Here is a 17706-nt window from a genome sequence, read left to right as displayed (position 1 = left end):
ATCATGAAAAAGTAGATTGATTTCAGTAATTCCATTTAAAAAGTGAAACTTGTATATTATATTCATACATTACATACAAACTCATATATTTCAGATGTTTATTTTGTTTAATTTCGATGATTACAAATGACAACAAATGAAAATCCCAAATTCATCATATCAGAAAATTAGAATATTACTGAAGACCAATAAAAACAAAGGATTTATAGAAATGTTGGCCAACTGAAAAGTATGAACATGAAAAGTATGAGCATGTACAGCACTCAGTATTTAGTTGGGCCTCCTTTGGCCTGTATTACTGCAGCAATGCGGCGTGGCATGGAGTCGATCAGTCTGTGGCACTGCTCAGGTGTTATGATAGCCCAGGTTGCTCTAATAGTGGCTTTTAGCTCTTCTGAATTGTTGGGTCTGGTGTATTGCATCTTCTTCTTCACAATACCCCATAGATTTTCTATGGGGTTAAGGTCAGGAGAGTTTGCTGGCCAATTAAGAACAGGGATACCATGGTCCTTCAACCAGGTACTGGTAGCTTTGGCACTGTGTGCAGGTGCCAAGTCCTGTTGGAAAATGAAATCTGCATCTCCAAAAAGTTGGTCAGCTGCAAGAAGCATGAAGTGCTCTAAAACTTCCTGGTATGTGGCTGCGTTGACCCTGGACCTCAGAAAACACAATGGACCAACACCAGCAGATGACATGGCACCCCAAACCATCACTGACTGTGGAAACTTTACACTGGACTTCAAGCAACGTGGATGAAGTGCCTCTCTTCTTTTCCTCCAGACTCTGGGACCTTGATTTCCAAAGGAAATGCAAAATTTACTTTCATCAGAGAACATGACTTTGGACCACTCACCAGCAGTCCAGTCCTGTTTCTCTTTAGCCCAGGCAAGACGCTTCTGACGCTGTCTGTGGTTCAAGAGTGGCTTGACACAAGGAATGTGACAGCAGAAACCCATGTCTTTCATACGTCTGTGTGTGGTGGTTCTTGAAGCACTCACTCCAGCTGCAGTCCACTCTTTGTGAATCTCCCCCACATTTTTGAAGGGGTTTTGTTTCACAATCCTCTCCAGGGTGCGGTTATCTCTCTTGCTTGTACACTTTTTTCGACCACATCTTTTCCTTCCCTTCGCCTCTCTATTAATGTGCTTGGACACTGAGCTCTGTGAACAGCCAGCCTCTTTAGCGATGACCTTTTGTGTCTTGCCCTCCTTGTGCAAGGTGATGATGGTCGTCTTTTGGACAACTGTCAAGTCAGCAGTCTTCCCCATGATTGTGTAGCCTATAGAACTAGACTGAAAGACCATTTAAAGGCTTTTGCAGGTGGTTTGAGTTAATTAGCTGATTAGAGTGTGGCACCAGGGGCCATCAATTTTGAACCTTTTCACAATATTCTAATTTTCTGATATGATGAATTTGAGATTTTCATTTGTTGTCATTTGTAATCATCAAAATTAAACAAAATAAACATCTGAAATATATGAGTTTGTATGTAATGTATGAATATAATATACAAGTTTCACTTTTTAAATGGAATTAATGAAATCAATCTACTTTTTCATGATATTCTAATTTTATGACCAGCACCTGTATGATATACTGAAGGAAGATTTCTATATATTCAAAAAATATTAGAAAACAGGAAATGGGCCAAAAGACAAACTGTTATAAATTGAGTCAAACCTTTAGTTTTTATGCAGGTAGCCTTCTCTGACTGTGCTCGTATTTCCTGATGACAGCCACAGGAGGAAACGAACAGACGGTCTCTTCCGCCGCCCTCTCTGCCGATCCAGTGACAACCATGGCAGCGGAGGCGGGATGGAGCGCAGCTCTCCGCCTGTGACGGGTCACTTCAGCCCCAGAGATCTGCTGCTGGGGCGGGGCCAGGGTATGACCCCGCCTCTTGACAGCCCAGAGCGGCGGCGGCGCTCTGCCGCCGTGACCTTGACGGTGAACTGCCATGATTCGCTGCGTAGGCCAGAAGACACGCCCATACGACGCTCCAGCAGCGGGCAGCACAGCTTCAGCGACTCGCTCCGATCCAGAGCGATGGATGCTGAATCGCTGGCCCAGGTACAGGATCACTGACCAAATCTGTCTTAAGATCAAACTTTTCCTGAAAAACTATTTTCTAAACAAAAAAGGAGCTAATAGCACGGATTGGGGAGCATTATTCAGAGAAACTGTAGAAAACCACCAATCTTTAGTTGAAATGCCGCCATCTTGTTTGCAGGACATCGAGGAGACGGTGAATGTAGCTCTGGGCGAGCTCCGGCAGCTGGAGCGGCAGGGCTGCCGGCCGGCTCCCGACGTGGTCCTGGACACCCTGGAGCAGGTGAAGAACGGCCCTGTTGCTACCGGTTCCTCTGAGTCCCCCAGCCCCCACAGCACCCCCAGCACACCCGGAACACCCGGTACGCCTGGGACTCCTGGAACCCCCGGCACCCCGAGCCCCCTCAGTCCAGTCAGCCCCATTAGTCCGCTACCCGGACCCCCTGCCGGACCTCCGAGGCCGACCAACCCCTCCCCAGATGCCCTGGGCTCTTTCAAGCCTGTGGCGGCCGCCCGTATGGGCACTCCGTTGCGTCCCCCCGCCCTGAGACCGAAACCCGTGGTGCCCCCTAAGAGCAGCACCCCGCCTCTGCCCTCTCCGCTTGACAAATCCTGCACCATGTGAGCCAAATCAGGCCTACCCAGGCCAAAACTGGGCCAGAAGAGGAGATCAGGGTACTGCTTGCTGATTCTAATCAACGTGAAGGTAGAAAGGGTAGGAAAGGCTTTTAATGTAGTAATAAATTATAATCTATGACATGACCTATGATATGATATGCCATGATATTTCTGTGTCGTCAGGTTGGTGTGTACTCTCTTGATGTGTAGGAGTTTCCTTTCTCCATGTATCGAAGCATTAATCAAAGGTTAGCTTAAAGAACTGCTGGTGAGGCGGAAAAAGTCCCGTAAAAACGTAGTTTCAGTGATGTGAATGTTGTGTCCCTAAAGACACCCGATTGGCTGCTGCATCCGCCGACCGCCTGGTCTATAGGAGGAGGACTTGGACGGCACGACGGCGTGCGTTTCACTCAAATTTCCGCTGCTATGCTCACCCAGGGGGCCTCCCACAGAGGCGCTCGGTGACGGATAAAATACAAGACGAAAACTTTAATGAATGTGTTCAGCTTTTTAACGACTGTTCGGCCATCTTTACTGAATGTTCGGTGGGCGGCCTCACTGTTCCACGGCCTTCTTGTTTTGTTTTCTTTCTTTCAGGAGGCAGCTCCTCCTAAACTAGTCCTTGTTTTGTTTGAGCGTTTGTCGGCGTGCTGGTGTGTGTGTGCGTATGTGTGTGTATGCTCGCCCGCCCTCGTCGTGCTCCCCCAGTAAGTGCAGAATAGATAATTCATGCCTGCCTCTAGTGCCACAACACACGACTGCAAGTCGACAAAACCTGAGTGCAAAAAGCATGCCACCACCTCATCCGTACATCTGTATGTGTGTGTTACACTAAAGTCACTGGTTAACCTTAAATCCTCCAATAAGCTAACAGGGTCGGGGCTCTGTGTGTGAAAACGCCCAAAAAAAAAAAAAAAAAAAAAAACTACACTTGAACAGCACAGTGAATGTGGAGTGTGGTGTTAAACTGGACCAGGCTGTGTGTGCACGTGTTTTGGTGAAAGTGCCTTTTTTTTTTAGACCCTCATGTATTTTTTGGGAGGGGTGTGTGAATCCACTCACGCATGTCAAGACTGAAAGAGCAGCAGCACTCTGAATGAAGTTTATCATAAAAGTGTTTAGTAGATTCCCTGAATTAATGAATTCTAACATTTACCCATTGTGACATTGCACTTTGATGTATAGGATTGTGTCCTAGGCATGTAGCATCATGACATGTTGGTGCATTTTTTCCTTTAAAAAAAGGGGGGAGGGGTGTCTCTGAATGTGTTTGATAAGAAGCAGAAACGGTTTTCCGTCTGTGAGTGTTGCTGTATTTGAAAAACGGAGCCTCCTGAAGTCGAGCTCGTATAGCCAAATGGATTGTATCATTGTGATGTATTTATATTCTAAATCAATCTGAATAAATTAGCATTCAAGCCACAGGCAGACTGGAGGTTTCTTTGACTCAACTGGATGACTTTTAAACTCTAGAAGAAAATCAGCTGTTTATTTAGACGGTCTTAGTTTATTTGAAGGTCTCAAAGTAAGTAGAACCTGGATCGCAGACTGAGTCCTTCCATTCCATCCATTAGTCCTTTTCAGGGTCACAGTGGGAGGAGTCTATTGGCGCAAGGCGGGGTCCTCCTTGGACAGGTCACCAGTCCGTCGCAGGGCAACACAGAGACAACCATACACACACACTGACACCTAAAGGCATGGTTATCCTGCAGCAGTGTGTCGCAGTTAGCGTCTCGCAGATATTTTGATTAATGCCCAATATTGCTAGCCTCGTGAGACCATCCTGATCTCGCAAGCTTTCAAGGTTTCACTCGCAGATCAGTCTGGAGACTCTCCGTTAAAGAAAATTTGGAGCCGTTCACCAAACGAACGTCCAATCAGCATTGGCTTTGAGGCGGATTGAGGTGTGACGCAACGAGAAGCGCGACAGTACAGTCTAAAGAACATGGCGGCTTCAGTCGATGAAACTAGCGTTAGTGTGGCTATCGAGCAAGTTTTATCGGAATTACAGAGTATTTCTTTACTGAAAGAAGAGCAAAACACTGCTCTGGAGGCTTATGTTGCTTATTAGCTGAGCTAACGAGCCTTTACCTGCAGCAGCAAGAGTTGCCTGGCTTGTGGTTGTGTTTTCGTCGTCGCTCTGTTACTGTAGTACGTCATATGCTTCGTTGATATGATTGGTTTATTTGGCCCGTCTATCACCAACATAGGCCAATCAGCTAACCAGTATTTTGGCCCCTTCCCAAAATTACTTCAACGGAAGGTTTCCAGATGGATATGCGGAGCAAATCCAGCAAATCCATCTGGCAGAGTCAGGTTACAATATTGAAGCGTGGTCTGCTCTATGTTAATGCCAACTTATACTTCTGACGCATAGCTTCTGCAATTGTCAAATCTGTCTCTGTCTTCCCCCGCGCAAAAAAAATCCTGGGTATACGTCGGACGGTCGCAAACCCACGCAGACCTCAAGCAGAAGTGTGCAGACTAAAAGCAGCGGTGATTGGTCCTTGGTATGCCTTTCCCGCTGTCTGTGTTGTCGTCTTTCTTGATTGATTTTTTTATCCACAACTTTCTTTCCGCCGTCATCGTAGGTCAGTCTAAATGCAAAGTGGTCCCATACAGCAGACCTATAAAGTGCTGCTGGCGCGTCTTCCAACTCCAGTTCTTTCCCACTCGCCATACCCACACAATTCTCCACAACAACTGATTTTTTTCTGCTACACCCGGCTACGCTGCTTCGCTTCTTCTTCTTCTTGTTTACTACTGGTGGTTGGCTTTGGTCGCAGTACCGCCACCTTCTGCTCTGGAGTGTAAACGCTTCGCCTATGAGAAAAAGGAGCAGCGCATGAACCGAACGCAACACACGCAAACTGAACCGAGACAGTCGAACCGAACGGTTCGAACGGTTTTCATAAACCGTTCCATCACTAGGGACCATCCTCCGAAGTTCTTGCAAATTCTGGAATAGGCTCCCCCTAGTGCTTTGACGGGAAACTGCTGTGCATCCTTATAAATTCCAGACTGACGTTGCAGAAGCATTCCATCAAAAATAGTTTGCGACCAGACGCAAGCGACGTTTGATGTGTGCGGGTAAAGAAGAATAATCTGCCCTTTATTCCACGCCACAACGCAAGAGGGCCGATCAGGAACTAGCTGTGGGTCTAGATACGGCCGAGGCGGTGAAGAAGTGGGGGCAAGTTTGTGCGACAACGGAGGGACATGAGGGCCAAAAAGAGCGGGGATCCAGGTGGGAAAAGGGTCCCAGCGTTCTCCCACACCTTGCTCTGCTAGCTGGTCCATCTTCACCTGTCGTTTTCCACAATGGCGGTCAGAATAACAAAACAAGCTGGTAAGGAACTAAACAGGAAATACACACAGTGTAGAGCGGATGTATATTCGACCAATCAGAGGCCTCCTGTCTGCAGTCACCTACAGTTTTGGAGAGGAGCAGCAGAGTGTCTGTTTAGGGGACACATTTGCATTCACTGCGACATACATGCAGACAACCTGGTCTTAGAGTATAATCAGCCTTAAGGAGAATTTAGAGAAGCCAATTAACCTAACAGTCATGTTAGGACTGTGGGAGGAAGCCAGAGTACCCGGAGAGAACCCATGGATAATCAGGGAGAACATGCAAACTGCATAAAGACCCCGGGCTGGGAATCGAATACTGAACCTTGTTGCCCCAGACTAGGAGTTCATTCCAGGGTTGGTTTTCCAAGTCAAGCTACCGTAATCAGCATCAGCGTCTTACCTGTTAGCCACGGTGGAGGAGGTTTGATGGTTTGGGCTTTTCTTTGCAGCAACAGGACCTTGCATTCAGTGCAGGAACCATGAGCTCCTCTATAATTACTGCTAAGAAAATCTATTATCTTGTCTTAAAACATCAGATCAGATAAAGAACGACCTCAAAACTTTATTTGGTTTCTAAAACTGAGAACGATGAAACAAATTTAAAACTGAACACAGATCAAGTTTCTCTGTATTCTTGAAGAGTCAACATGTCAGATAAGCTCTGATCTGAAATCTGTCTGTTCTGGAATGGGATCCAGATGAGCGGTTGGACTTCGGAACGGTGCGGTTTATCCAGCTCAGCCCTTTGAGCCCGGCTTTAGGATGCTGAAGGGTTTGGAGTTTCGGAGCGAGCTGGAGATCTCCTGTAGGAAGGAGGTGATGTGCTGCTCCTTCTCGGACTTCCTCCCGTCGAAGATGACCACCAGGGTGAAGTGCGGCTCTGGCCGGGTCAGGTAGTATGTGCTCTGCACCTTGTCATCGTAGAACTGGACCACTTTGTCCAGGGCGTTGAGCTCAGTGGCGCGGTCGCTCATCATCATGATGACGTTTGGCCAGTGGGTGAGCGGCCGCTCCCCCGAAGGCAGCGACACCACGGCCGGGAACTGCTCCACCCCTTTGGGCGCCTCTCGGTACGAGTGCGGGTGGTGGTATCCGTGCCCCTGAAAGCTCTCTGAGCCGCGGTTGTCGAACACCAGGGACACATTGCTGGCGTCGTGCTTCCTGATGAAAGCGGAGATCTTACCGTAGTAGTCCGGCGCGGTCCGTGCGGTCAGGGTTCTCATGTCCCCCGGAGCCGTCTGCCGGCTCAGAGCTTCGTGGAAGTAGAAGCTGAACTTTGCCAGCAGCACTGCGTGGAAGCGCTGCAGCCACACATACAGATGAGGCGGCTGCACGGCCTTCTGGGACTGACCCCCGAACAGGTTCTTCCGGGTCTCCTTCTGCCTCTGGAAGAGCAGAGCCCAAGCGGTGAGTTTGGTGTGAGCGCTGTGGAGGCTCAGCAGGGCGGGCAGGAAGTGCCACTCAGACACCTGGGCCTGGCAGCGCAGGAGCTGGGTCACAACGTCCACCTCTGTCTGGAAACCCTCCTCCACCCGAGCCAGGATGGGGTGGTGGAACCTGCAAGAGGACGATGTTTAATGTGACATTTTAAAAACAAACTCAGAGGAACAGGAAGTTACATCTGGCCAACATCCAAACTGATTATAAACCAGCCTTTCCAGGAAGTTAGAGAAGAGAGCTCAGGGAGAGTTTAGAGGCTTGAAGCTGAAGCTGTTCCTCAGAGTTTCCAACACTGAGCCGTTAACTAGAGCAGTTTTTTCAATCCTGGTCCTCAAGGCACCCTGCTCTGCATGTTTTGGATGGTTTCTGAGGTTCAGCACACCTGATTCAGATGATTGCAGTCCAGCAAAGCCTGATAATCTGCTATCAATTGACAACAGGTGTGTGAAAGCTGGGAAACATCTAAAACATGCAGGGCAGGGTGCCTTGAGGACCAGGATTGAAAAACACTGAACTAGAGGCTCGGCTGAACACCTTGCAGGCAGCTCTTCTCCACAGCCTCATCATGAACCGCCATCCTCGTTCAGCTTCAGCCTTGATGATTCCTGAAAATCTAAACTCACGTTCTTCCATCTGAGAGGCCGTTTAGGTCAGAGGGTTTATGTTTGGACATGGTGGAAGGAACCCAAAGAAACTGCATGGTGCTGGCAGCATCATGCTGTGGGCTCGGTGGATTGCATCAATTTGGAGGACGAATAATGAGGGATGAATGTATGGAAAAAATCCACATTTCAAACCAACATCTAAAGTTTTTTTTTTCCACCAACGGCTCAAGAAAAATGTGTGGATGAGACTAAAAGTTAATTTAAAAGATAAACTAAATAATTAGTGAAAGAATCGACATGACCTTGTGTCCAAAAGTGCAACTATGGGGATGTGAAGGTATTTTCATCTCATCTCATTTGGGGCTTAATGTTTTTAAAGTTTAATAGTTTTTTTTTTTCTCTTCTGTGATATTTTTCTGATTTTCTGTCCATTGATTGGATGTTTTAAAAACCAGTCTGCCATGAAGACATAAAATGTTTAAAGGTTTATAGTTAAGTCTATAAAAAAGACAAAGATCAAACCGTCGGCTCATTTCTGTACATTTTTAAATGTTTTCCTCGAAAAGAGGATAGACTCTAGCTGAAGGAATAAGCTTTTCTAACTAAAAATAAACAAATAATTGGTAGAACGATCAGATAGCGTTGCAGAGGAGATGTATGAGCCATCCTGCAGCTGAGGCTCCTGGAACACCTTGACAATTCATCCAGCGTCTGCCTGACGTCCCAGAATCTCCTAAAACGCTGCCATACGCTGAACTTTCTATGGATTATTTCTATTCTGGGCGAATACATATGGGAGAATTATCCTGCCATTATGCAAGAGCACATAATTTCAATTTGAGAAAAGAATTTCATCTTCTTGCACTCAAAACTTATAATGCTCACACTCAAAACATGCGCTCTCTCTCAAATCTTTGTTTCTTCTCTCAGATTTAATGCTTCTTGCACAGATATTTTCTCCTCTCGCTTGCCTCCTTCTCTTCGCGCACAAACCGCGCTCTGCTCGAGTCTCAGTTACGCTCGCAAACCCGTAGGCTCTGCTTGCGGATTTATTTTGCTCTTTCTCAGATTGGATCGGATCGTCGCCTAGCAACCTTTCCAGCCAATAGAATGACAGCCTCAGCGCTCGTCTGGAACACGGCAGATACGCTGATATGCGTTGGAGAGAAGTTCTGGATAAGTTACGCAGAAGTTACTCAGAGGTTTAGGAAAAGCTAGACGCCACGACTGATGAGGAACTGATACTGAATGGATGTCAGCCATCAGATAACTGACCTGGAACTGACGGCCCACGGTTGAGCGTACGCTGGCAAGCTTCAGCGAGCTCATAACTTCTATTCCAATAAAGTTAAAAAACAATCCACTGGACTTGGTTTCTAAGTTTGAAGACGTTCCGCTCTCTATGGATTCAGAAAGGGGTCAAAATGTAGTCCATGAATGCAACATTGAACGGGACATCTCTCCATGCTGCTGCAAGCTGTCAATCATGTTTCCCCGCCCACTCCCGTCAGATTGGGGTCAAAATCTGAATGTGAAAAAAACTGATTTGAAAGTGTAAAAAAAAAAATCCTGAAACTGAAAAAGAAATAGGAATTGAAAGGGATTTGAAAATATAAAATCTAAAACTGCGATTAAAAAATGAAATAAAAAAAATGAAAAAGTGTATTTAAAATACTAAACTGAATTATGAGTTTTTTGAAGCTAAGGGGAAGAATTTAGATTAAATTCTTATTATTTTATGTTTCTTTTTTTAGTTTTTCGATTATAAGGTAAATATTGGACATTTAATGTCAACATTCAAGTTTTAACTACAATGTATAAGTTTACAAACATTTTGACCCCTTTCAGACCCCATAGATTCCCATCCAGGAAGATTTTTTCAATTCATAATGTCGGAAAAAGTGTTGAGTTCGAGGCTTTATAGGGTGGAGCAAAAAAAACCAACTTGTTTTGGCTTAGAAATCATGTAAATTAAACATGACTTAAACAAAACGGAGCCATAACTTATCCAACGTATGCTAGCGTTTCTGCCAGATCTTTCCTACGTCAGGCACTCGCTGGTTTAAATGGTCAGGGTGTGAAAGCGGCATGAGGGCATCACCTCCAGCCTGCATGCAGGACAGCGATGAGAAGTTTGTGCTCCTGCAACCGAACGCCTTTCTAAGGAAGAGGATTAGGGCCACTGAAAAAAACTAATTTTTATAAAAAAAATTCAGTTTAGTATGGGAAAAAAATCAGAATTCTGACTTTTTTCCTCAGAATTCTGAGAAAAAAAGTCAGAATTCTGAGAAAAAAGTCAGAATTCTGAGATTAAAGTCAGAATTCTGAGATTAAAATCAGAATTCTGGAAAAAAAAAGTCAGAATTCTGAGAAAAAAGTCAGAAATCTGACTTTAATCTCCGAATTCTGAGAAAAAAGTCAGAATTCTGAGATTGAAGTCAGAATTAAAATCAGAATTCTGGAAAAAAAAGTCAGAATTCTGAGAAAAAAGTCAGAAATCTGACTTTAATCTCCGAATTCTGAGATTAAAGTCAGAATTCGGAGATTAAAGTCAGAATTCTGAGTTTAATCTCAGAATTCTGAGATTAAAGTCAGAATTTTGACATTAAAGTCAGAATTCTGAGTTAAATCTCAGAATTCTGAGATTAAAGTCAGAATTTTGACATTAAAGTCAGAATTCTGAGAAAAAAGTCAGAATTCTGAGATTAAAGTCAGAATTCTGAGATTAAAATCAGAATTCTGAGATTAAAGTCAGAATTCTGAGATTAAAATCAGAATTCTGGAAAAAAAAAGTCAGAATTCTGAGAAAAAAGTCAGAAATCTGACTTTAATCTCAGAATTCGGAGATTAAAGTCAGAATTCTGAGAAAAAAGTCAGAAATCTGACTTTTCTGAATTCGGAGATTCGGAGATTAAAGTCAGAATTCTGAGTTTAATCTCAGAATTCTGAGATTAAAGTCAGAATTTTGACATTAAAGTCAGAATTCTGACTTTTTTCACCATACTAAACTGAAACTTTTTTTTTTTTTCAGTGGCCCTAATCCTCCTCCGTACCGTTCTGCTGACACGTCTCTCAGGGAACTCTTTCTGCTTAAGCAGGGTTTTTCTTTTCTTTTCTTTTTTTCCTCCAACCTCAATGTGTCACTTTTCTATTGGAGCTTCTTCTTCTTCTAAATATAAAGGGAACATATTTAAAGATGCAGAGGTAGTAAATCATTTAAAGCGACACATGCAGCAAGAAGCCAAACTCTCCCACGTGAGTTTACAGCTTTGTCCTTAAACTTTCATTTGCAGCCTGATCTGAGCGTGAAGGTTCCCTGTGGGGGGGATACACACTTGGAGCTGTACTTCTGCAGGGTGGCCTCCAGCGTGGACACCAGCTCCTCGGAGTTCACGCTCTTCTGGCTGCTCAGAGAGTGCAGCTTCTCGTACAGGTCGGCCATCTCCATGCGGGCCTGGGTGAAGTGGCACAGCTGCTCGGACAGGTGAGAGAGGAGGTCCTCCAGAGAGGAGGAGGAGGTGGGCTGGCTGTGGCGGCCCACCGTCGCCACCTTCTTCAGCTCGTTGTACAGCGAGGTGTAGACGGTGCGGATGGAGTCTTTCCGGCTGAAGAAGGACTGGCCGCCTGCAGAGGGTTGAGCAGAGAAAAACTGCTGATGTGGACAGACTGTCCGCTCTCCTAATTCAGCTGCTAGACTGCCACCTGCTGGCGGATTTCAGTTCTTTTATTTCATCATCTACAGATATTTATGTTTAACTGTTTTGGCATATTTAAAAGGTCTGAATTCATCTGACTAATTTTATTCCATGAGCAATAAAACTAAATTAGAACCTATATGATACACAACATACGATAATCCTTCATTAACACTAGTTTTGAGTTTTCCTGGTATCACAGAACCACAGATAGAACAGTTTACATGGGAAGAAGAACCAACGATGCTGATTAATGATTAGAACCTGATTAACTGTTGAAGCTGAATCTCTTGTAGGTGAAGTTTACCAATTTCCATAAATAAACACAAATGAAAAAATATTTTTTTAATTGATTAATCCACTCGATTATTTTTTCTGATGAATCAATTAATAACCGGATAGCCAAAGGTTCCTTACAGAAGACTTTTTGCAAATTAAACCAAGTGAAAATAAAACTTTTCCACTTTAGAGAGTTCTGGATAGAGCAGATTGACGGATGAAAAAGATTTTTATCTTAAATACAAGATGTTTATATATATATATTTTTTTTACAATCTTGGTATAATTCCTGCTCTAAGTGGGTCGTTCTATCAGCTAAAGGCTGTTTTAGAGTCTCTATACTTAATTTAACCATTAATAAATTAATAAATTAGTTGATGATTATTTTAATAATCGATTAATCTGATTGTTTCAGCCCTAGTTGAGTTACCGTAATATCTAATCTATAAACATAAATTTTCACCTAGGGCTAAAACAATTAATCGGATTAATCAACTGTTGAAAAAATCTTTTATAAATTTAGTAATTGATTAATTGTTAAATGGAGTATAGAGACTGAAAAACAGCATTTAGCTGACAGAGCGACCCAATTAGAGCAGGAATTATACCAAAATTGTAAAAAGATTAAATTAAATATCTATAAACATCTTGCATTTAAGATAAAAAGAAGTTTTTCTCTGTCAGTTTGCTTCATCCAGGCTCCTCTATTGGAAAAGGTTTAGTTTCACCTGGTTTCATTTCATAAAAAGTCTTTCGTATAAACTCGTGTATACAAAAAGATAATAAAATCTAAGTCTATCCGATTATTAATCTAAAAAAAATAATCAACAGATTTATGGATTTGCAATCGTTAGTTGCTGCCCTGTTTCCACCTCACAGCTGAATTCTATGGAACCACATAGAACATAAAAGCAAAACTCTTTTTCTACAGAACTGATCTATAAATAATCAACACAGTAAATGCAAAGTAAAAAAATCTAGAACTGATCAATCCTTAAGATAATAACTATTAATTAATCATTATTGTGGCTTTATTTTATAAGAAAGACTTATCTTTTATAAAAGATTGTAAAAAATATTGGCATGCCATGAAAAAAAACTACAATAAAAACAATAAATCAACCGAAATATTTAAGTTCATCATTTAATCTACGTGTAACAGACCTCCAGGTGTCTTTACAATATGTTCTATTTATTAAATTTTTTGTACTTGTTTTCTAAAACTGTTTCAACGTTTGTTTTCTGAGCTGTTTGTCGTTTAACTGTTAATAAAGCTCTGAAAAAACTGAGCTGATGGTAACAGTGTAATGATTCAGAATCAGAGGTTTTCTAATTAAATAACATCACCATATTATTATAGTATGGAGATTAATTAAGTTGTTAGACTGGCTGGAATTGAACTTTAGAGCAAGTTTTAGTATTTTAGAAGTTTAGATTTTCAGACCAATGGAGGATTTTTTTATTTATACCATTTAATGCAAAAAACTATCATTATGACTTGGGTACAAATAAAAGAAAACCATATTATTTTTAGACTAGTTACCTCTGGTTTAACTTTTCCTCCTCAGTATTTAGAAAACAGTTTCTGATTGAGCTTTTCTTTATAGATGGAAAAGGGAAACTTCTCCTCTGCTGCATTTTAATGAGTCGCTGTCGCCTTAGTTAAAGGAATAGTACACCCAAAACATGATTAGCCTTCATTTTCTACTCACCCCCATGCTGAACAACACTCTGGAGTACTTTTTTGATATCTCAAATGCATCTGGAGATCTGGGAGGCTTCTTGCTGTCTGCTGACATTCAAATAATGGAGGTCTATGGCGCCCGAGGCAGAAAGGTCCATAAAAGTCCACAAAAAACGTGTCAATATTCCTCCATACTGCTCGTCCAATGTATTCCAAGTGTCCTGAGTGGGTAGCGTCCATAATTTACTCGAAACGAAGTCATTTAGAATGTTTTTAGAGCATAAACAGTAGTGTATAGGATTTCCTGAAAGCGAGTTCACGAGTCTACGGAAACCGCGGCAGACCAAACCAGATGAAAGTGCGCATTCAGCGTCTGCTCTGCCGATAATGCAAGCGTAGAAGAAGAAATGTGCTGTTTACCTGTGCAAAGAAAGAAACAACGAAAGAAAAATGTCTGAGGACTTCAGTGTTGAGGAATAGCATGAGTTCTTTGCCGAGCTGAATGCGCTGGTTTGGTCTGCCTCGGTTTCCGTAGACTCGTGAACGCGCTTTGAGGAAATCCTATACACTACTGTTTATGCTCTAAAAACATTCTAAATGACTTCGTTTCGAGTAAATTCTGGACGCTACCCACTCAGGACCCTTGGAATACATTGGACGAGCAGTATGGAGGAATATTGACACGTTTTTGTGGACTTTTATGGACCTTTCTGCCTCAGGCGCCATAGACCTCCATTATTTGAATGTCAGCAGACAGCAAGAAGCCTCCCAGATCTCCAGATGCATTTGAGATATCAAAAAAGTACTCCAGAGTGTTGTTCAGCATGGGGGTGAGTAGAAAATGAAGGCTAATCATATTTTGGGTGTACTATTCCTTTAACTTCACTATCAATCAGCACATTAGTTCATAACATTTTGCAACCCTATAATGGATGTCCAGTCTATTAACATTTCTCTATCTGTAGAATGGGGCTGTTTGATGTGTTTTCTTCTCAGTTCAGAGGCCCCCTGTCTGTCTTTGCCTAGGGCCCCAAATTCCCACAATCCGCCCCTGGCTGGATGGAGGGTGTCACAAATGGACCAAACACTCTATAAAAATGCAGCTTTTAAGTTCAAAAGTGTTCAGTCATGTGATGGCTGCCTTTCTCTAACAAAAACACAGTTTTCAGTCGAAAAAACAAAACTTAAGATGTTTTTTTTCCAGAGTGAATCCTCCCTATAGTTACCTATCTTCTGCCCCAGGAAGGTCAGGTTGTGATACACCTTCTCCGCGGCGGCCAGGTGAGCCAGCGCCGCCAGCAGGGAGCTCCAGATGGCCCCGGAGCTCCGGCTGCTGTCCTTCTCCTTCTCCACGTAGTCCTTGGCTCGGTCGAAGGAGAACATCCCGAGCTGAGCGAAGAAGCTCTCCAGGATGGCTCTCTCCCTCGGAACGGGCCGCAGCTCCTCCACCTCCGCCATCAGCTGCTCGGTGTTATTAGCCTGCAGGATGAGGCTTCCTCCTCCAAAAGCACGAAAACTTTATAAACCTATAAAGTTTACATTTATACCAACACGTAAATATTCATAATAAAGTTTTAAAAAAGGCGTTTAATACGTGCATTACAAATCTATATGATCTTTTGAAGCGCTAAAGCTAGCTAAAAGTTCGTTTTAAGACCATTTTGGTTTAACCGGATGTAAATATTACGGAAAGCTAAGAGGGACATAAGTAACCCTAAAACGTCGGTGCGGTCGCCATATTGGAAGAGGACGCGGCAGCCATTGAACCGAACCGTTCAGTTAAAAAGGGAATGTACAGCTCTAAACTGATTAAAATTCACATGTAGTTCGAACAGTTTTTAACTTCAGCTTTACAGTTCAAATATTTGTAATTGTATAATTACTTTGAAAGGTGGGTTTTAAGGAGAAAAGTCAATTTTATTCACTTTAAAAATCATTTAAAAAAGAACATTATGACATAAACACAATTTTTAGAAAGAACCATAACTTTGTCCGTCTTACTTTTAAGCTATAAATATGTTAAACTTAACATTTTTCTATATTCAGTTCAAATCAGTTTATTTCTACAGCCAATCAACACTTTCCAGTTCACCAGATCAACCAGTCAGATTTATCCAATGTTTTCTAAGGAAAACAGGTTGATTGCATCCACTCTTTTAACCTGACTCCTCCAGATGGATTAGCTCCGCATATCCATCTGGAAACCTTCAGTTGAAGTAATTTTGGGAAGGGGCGAAAATACTGGTTAGCTGATTGGCCTATGTTGGTGATAGACGGGCCAAATAAACCAATCAGATCAACGAAGCATATGACGTACTAACAGAGCGACGACGAAGAGGAGCCAATTGATAGATCAAACTCTTGCTGAAACCAGTCGGGAGAAGAGCAAAAACATCTTTTCCTCTGAGAAAAGCCTCCAGAGCAGTGTTTTGCTCTTCTTTCAGTGAAGAAATACTCTGTAATTCCGATAAAACTTGCTCGATAGCCACGCTAACGCTAGTTTCATCGGCTGAAGCCGCCATGTTCTTTAGACCGAACTGTCGCGCTTCTCGTTGCGTCACACCTCAACCCGCCTCAAAGCCAACGCTGACTGGACGTTCGTTTGGTGAACGGCTCCAAATTTTCTTTAACGGAGAGTCTCCAGACTGATTAGCGAGTGAAACCTTGAAAGCTCGCGAGATCAGGATGGTCTCACGAGGCTACCACTCTTTGACTCGAAAGCAATTTTTCATTGGTTTATTAGCCACCATAGTTTTCAGACGCTTAATTCAATTCACTCTATTCATACAGCGCCAATTCACAACTTATGTCATGTTAAGATGTTGTAACAGTTCTTCAAATGGACTAAGAGAATCTGATCCCTAACATTCTAAGCTAGGCTAAACCTGAACAGGCTAAAGAGGGTCCAGTTTTAAACATTAGCCATTAAAATAACATATCTGTGTGCCGAGTAATTGGACAGAAAGACGTCACCCAGATAGCCCAACATTCCACTCTAGAAGGTCTTAGTTAATGGCTGACTTTATGAGTGCAAGGTTCTGGTTCAAAACTATGACACCTCCACCACCAGCACCACTAGCATTTTGAAACAAAGCAGACCTTTCCAGTTTTCTTATTATCGTGATTTAAAATGTAACACATAATAACATGGAAATGACCAGATAAATATTCTGATATATTTGCTAAACCATTGATGATTGGTTAAGCTGAGAGGTTTGTATCAATTTACTGCTGAGAAACCTTTGATCCTCTGTGTTACAATGAACCATTTAAAAATTTTCTAAATTTAATTTTGATCTAGCATTTATGGGATGTTTTGGGCTACAATGCATACATTTAGAAATCAGATTTTTGTACAAATTGTACACTCTGATAATACACAAGTGCACACTGAGATTTTTTCACAAGGATGCTAGACTATCTGCAAAACCATCAACAACAACCTTCTCCCATGGATCTACAACACATCAAAGAATTTAAGATTTTCTTTTTATGTCCACAAGTTAGACTTTATCTTTGATATTTTTGTTTTTCTCTAAAGGTTTGTGGATTTTTTTTTTTTTTGGCTTATCCCACAGAGCCAGAGCAACACAATTATATCCGCTTTACTGCGATTGATTCAGATCATTTGAATTAAAATGTCTTTGCAAGGAGAAGCCTAGAATATTCTGTGTGGAGCTTTATTGGAAAGATTCTTAGAAAAAAAAGAGAGACTCTGTATTCATCAGTGGTATTAGTGACAGCCAAAAGGAATGTGGGTGGCACTAAACTGGAATGATTCTGGGAAAATAAAAGAGTCCCTCTGTTTATCAGTGGCATCATTCTAATGCTGGTCTCACTAATCCATAGATTTTGGTTGTTTAGATGTGTCAAATTGCCAGAGGAAACTAAAGCGAATATTCCTTGCATAAAATGATTTGTTCAAAGGCTCGTCTTGCTCTGTGAATCTCTCTTAGTCACTTTGTCCACTTCACAATGCATT

The 17706-nt window shown here is 42.5% G+C and overlaps 2 protein-coding genes across 3 annotated transcripts in view; one reads left to right on the top strand and one right to left on the bottom strand.

The window, feature by feature from the left end:
- LOC119771294 (SLIT-ROBO Rho GTPase-activating protein 1-like) overlaps positions 1-4089 on the top strand; it is a 60647-nt gene extending 56558 nt beyond the window's left edge. For both annotated transcript variants that reach the window (XM_038267155.1, XM_038267154.1), the window contains exons 22-23: positions 1737-2070; positions 2231-4089. In XM_038267155.1, coding sequence (XP_038123083.1) covers positions 1737-2070; positions 2231-2674 — 778 coding nt within the window. In that variant the 3' untranslated portion in view covers positions 2675-4089. The remainder of the gene's footprint in view (positions 1-1736; positions 2071-2230) is intronic.
- A 2469-nt stretch (positions 4090-6558) lies between these two features.
- On the bottom strand, positions 6559-15414 carry cunh12orf66 (chromosome unknown C12orf66 homolog). The gene is made up of 3 exons (XM_038267171.1): positions 14951-15414; positions 11402-11690; positions 6559-7578 (listed from the first exon to the last, which is right to left on the bottom strand). The coding sequence occupies exons 1-3, from the start codon at positions 15180-15182 to the stop codon at positions 6759-6761; spliced, it is 1341 nt and encodes a 446-aa protein (XP_038123099.1). The 5' UTR covers positions 15183-15414; the 3' UTR covers positions 6559-6758.
- Positions 15415-17706: the final 2292 nt, after the last annotated feature.

Source organism: Cyprinodon tularosa, unplaced genomic scaffold (assembly GCF_016077235.1).
Source record: "Cyprinodon tularosa strain WSP-4 unplaced genomic scaffold, ASM1607723v1 ctg663, whole genome shotgun sequence".
Classification (NCBI taxonomy): domain Eukaryota; kingdom Metazoa; phylum Chordata; class Actinopteri; order Cyprinodontiformes; family Cyprinodontidae; genus Cyprinodon; species Cyprinodon tularosa.
The sequence above is the reverse complement of the archived record's forward strand: the minus strand, read 5'-3'. Positions and strand labels throughout refer to the sequence as shown.

Coding starts and splice junctions, on each gene's coding strand:
- cunh12orf66 (XM_038267171.1), bottom strand. CDS start 15,182: ATGGCGGAGGTGGAGGAGCTGCGGCCCGTTCCGAGGGAGAGAGCCATC. Junction 11,691..14,950: donor CTTCCTGGGGCAGAAGATAG/GTAACTATAGGG, acceptor AACCCTCTGCAG/GCGGCCAGTCCTTCTTCAGC. Junction 7,579..11,401: donor CTGCAGAAGTACAGCTCCAA/GTGTGTATCCCC, acceptor GTCCTCTTGCAG/GTTCCACCACCCCATCCTGG.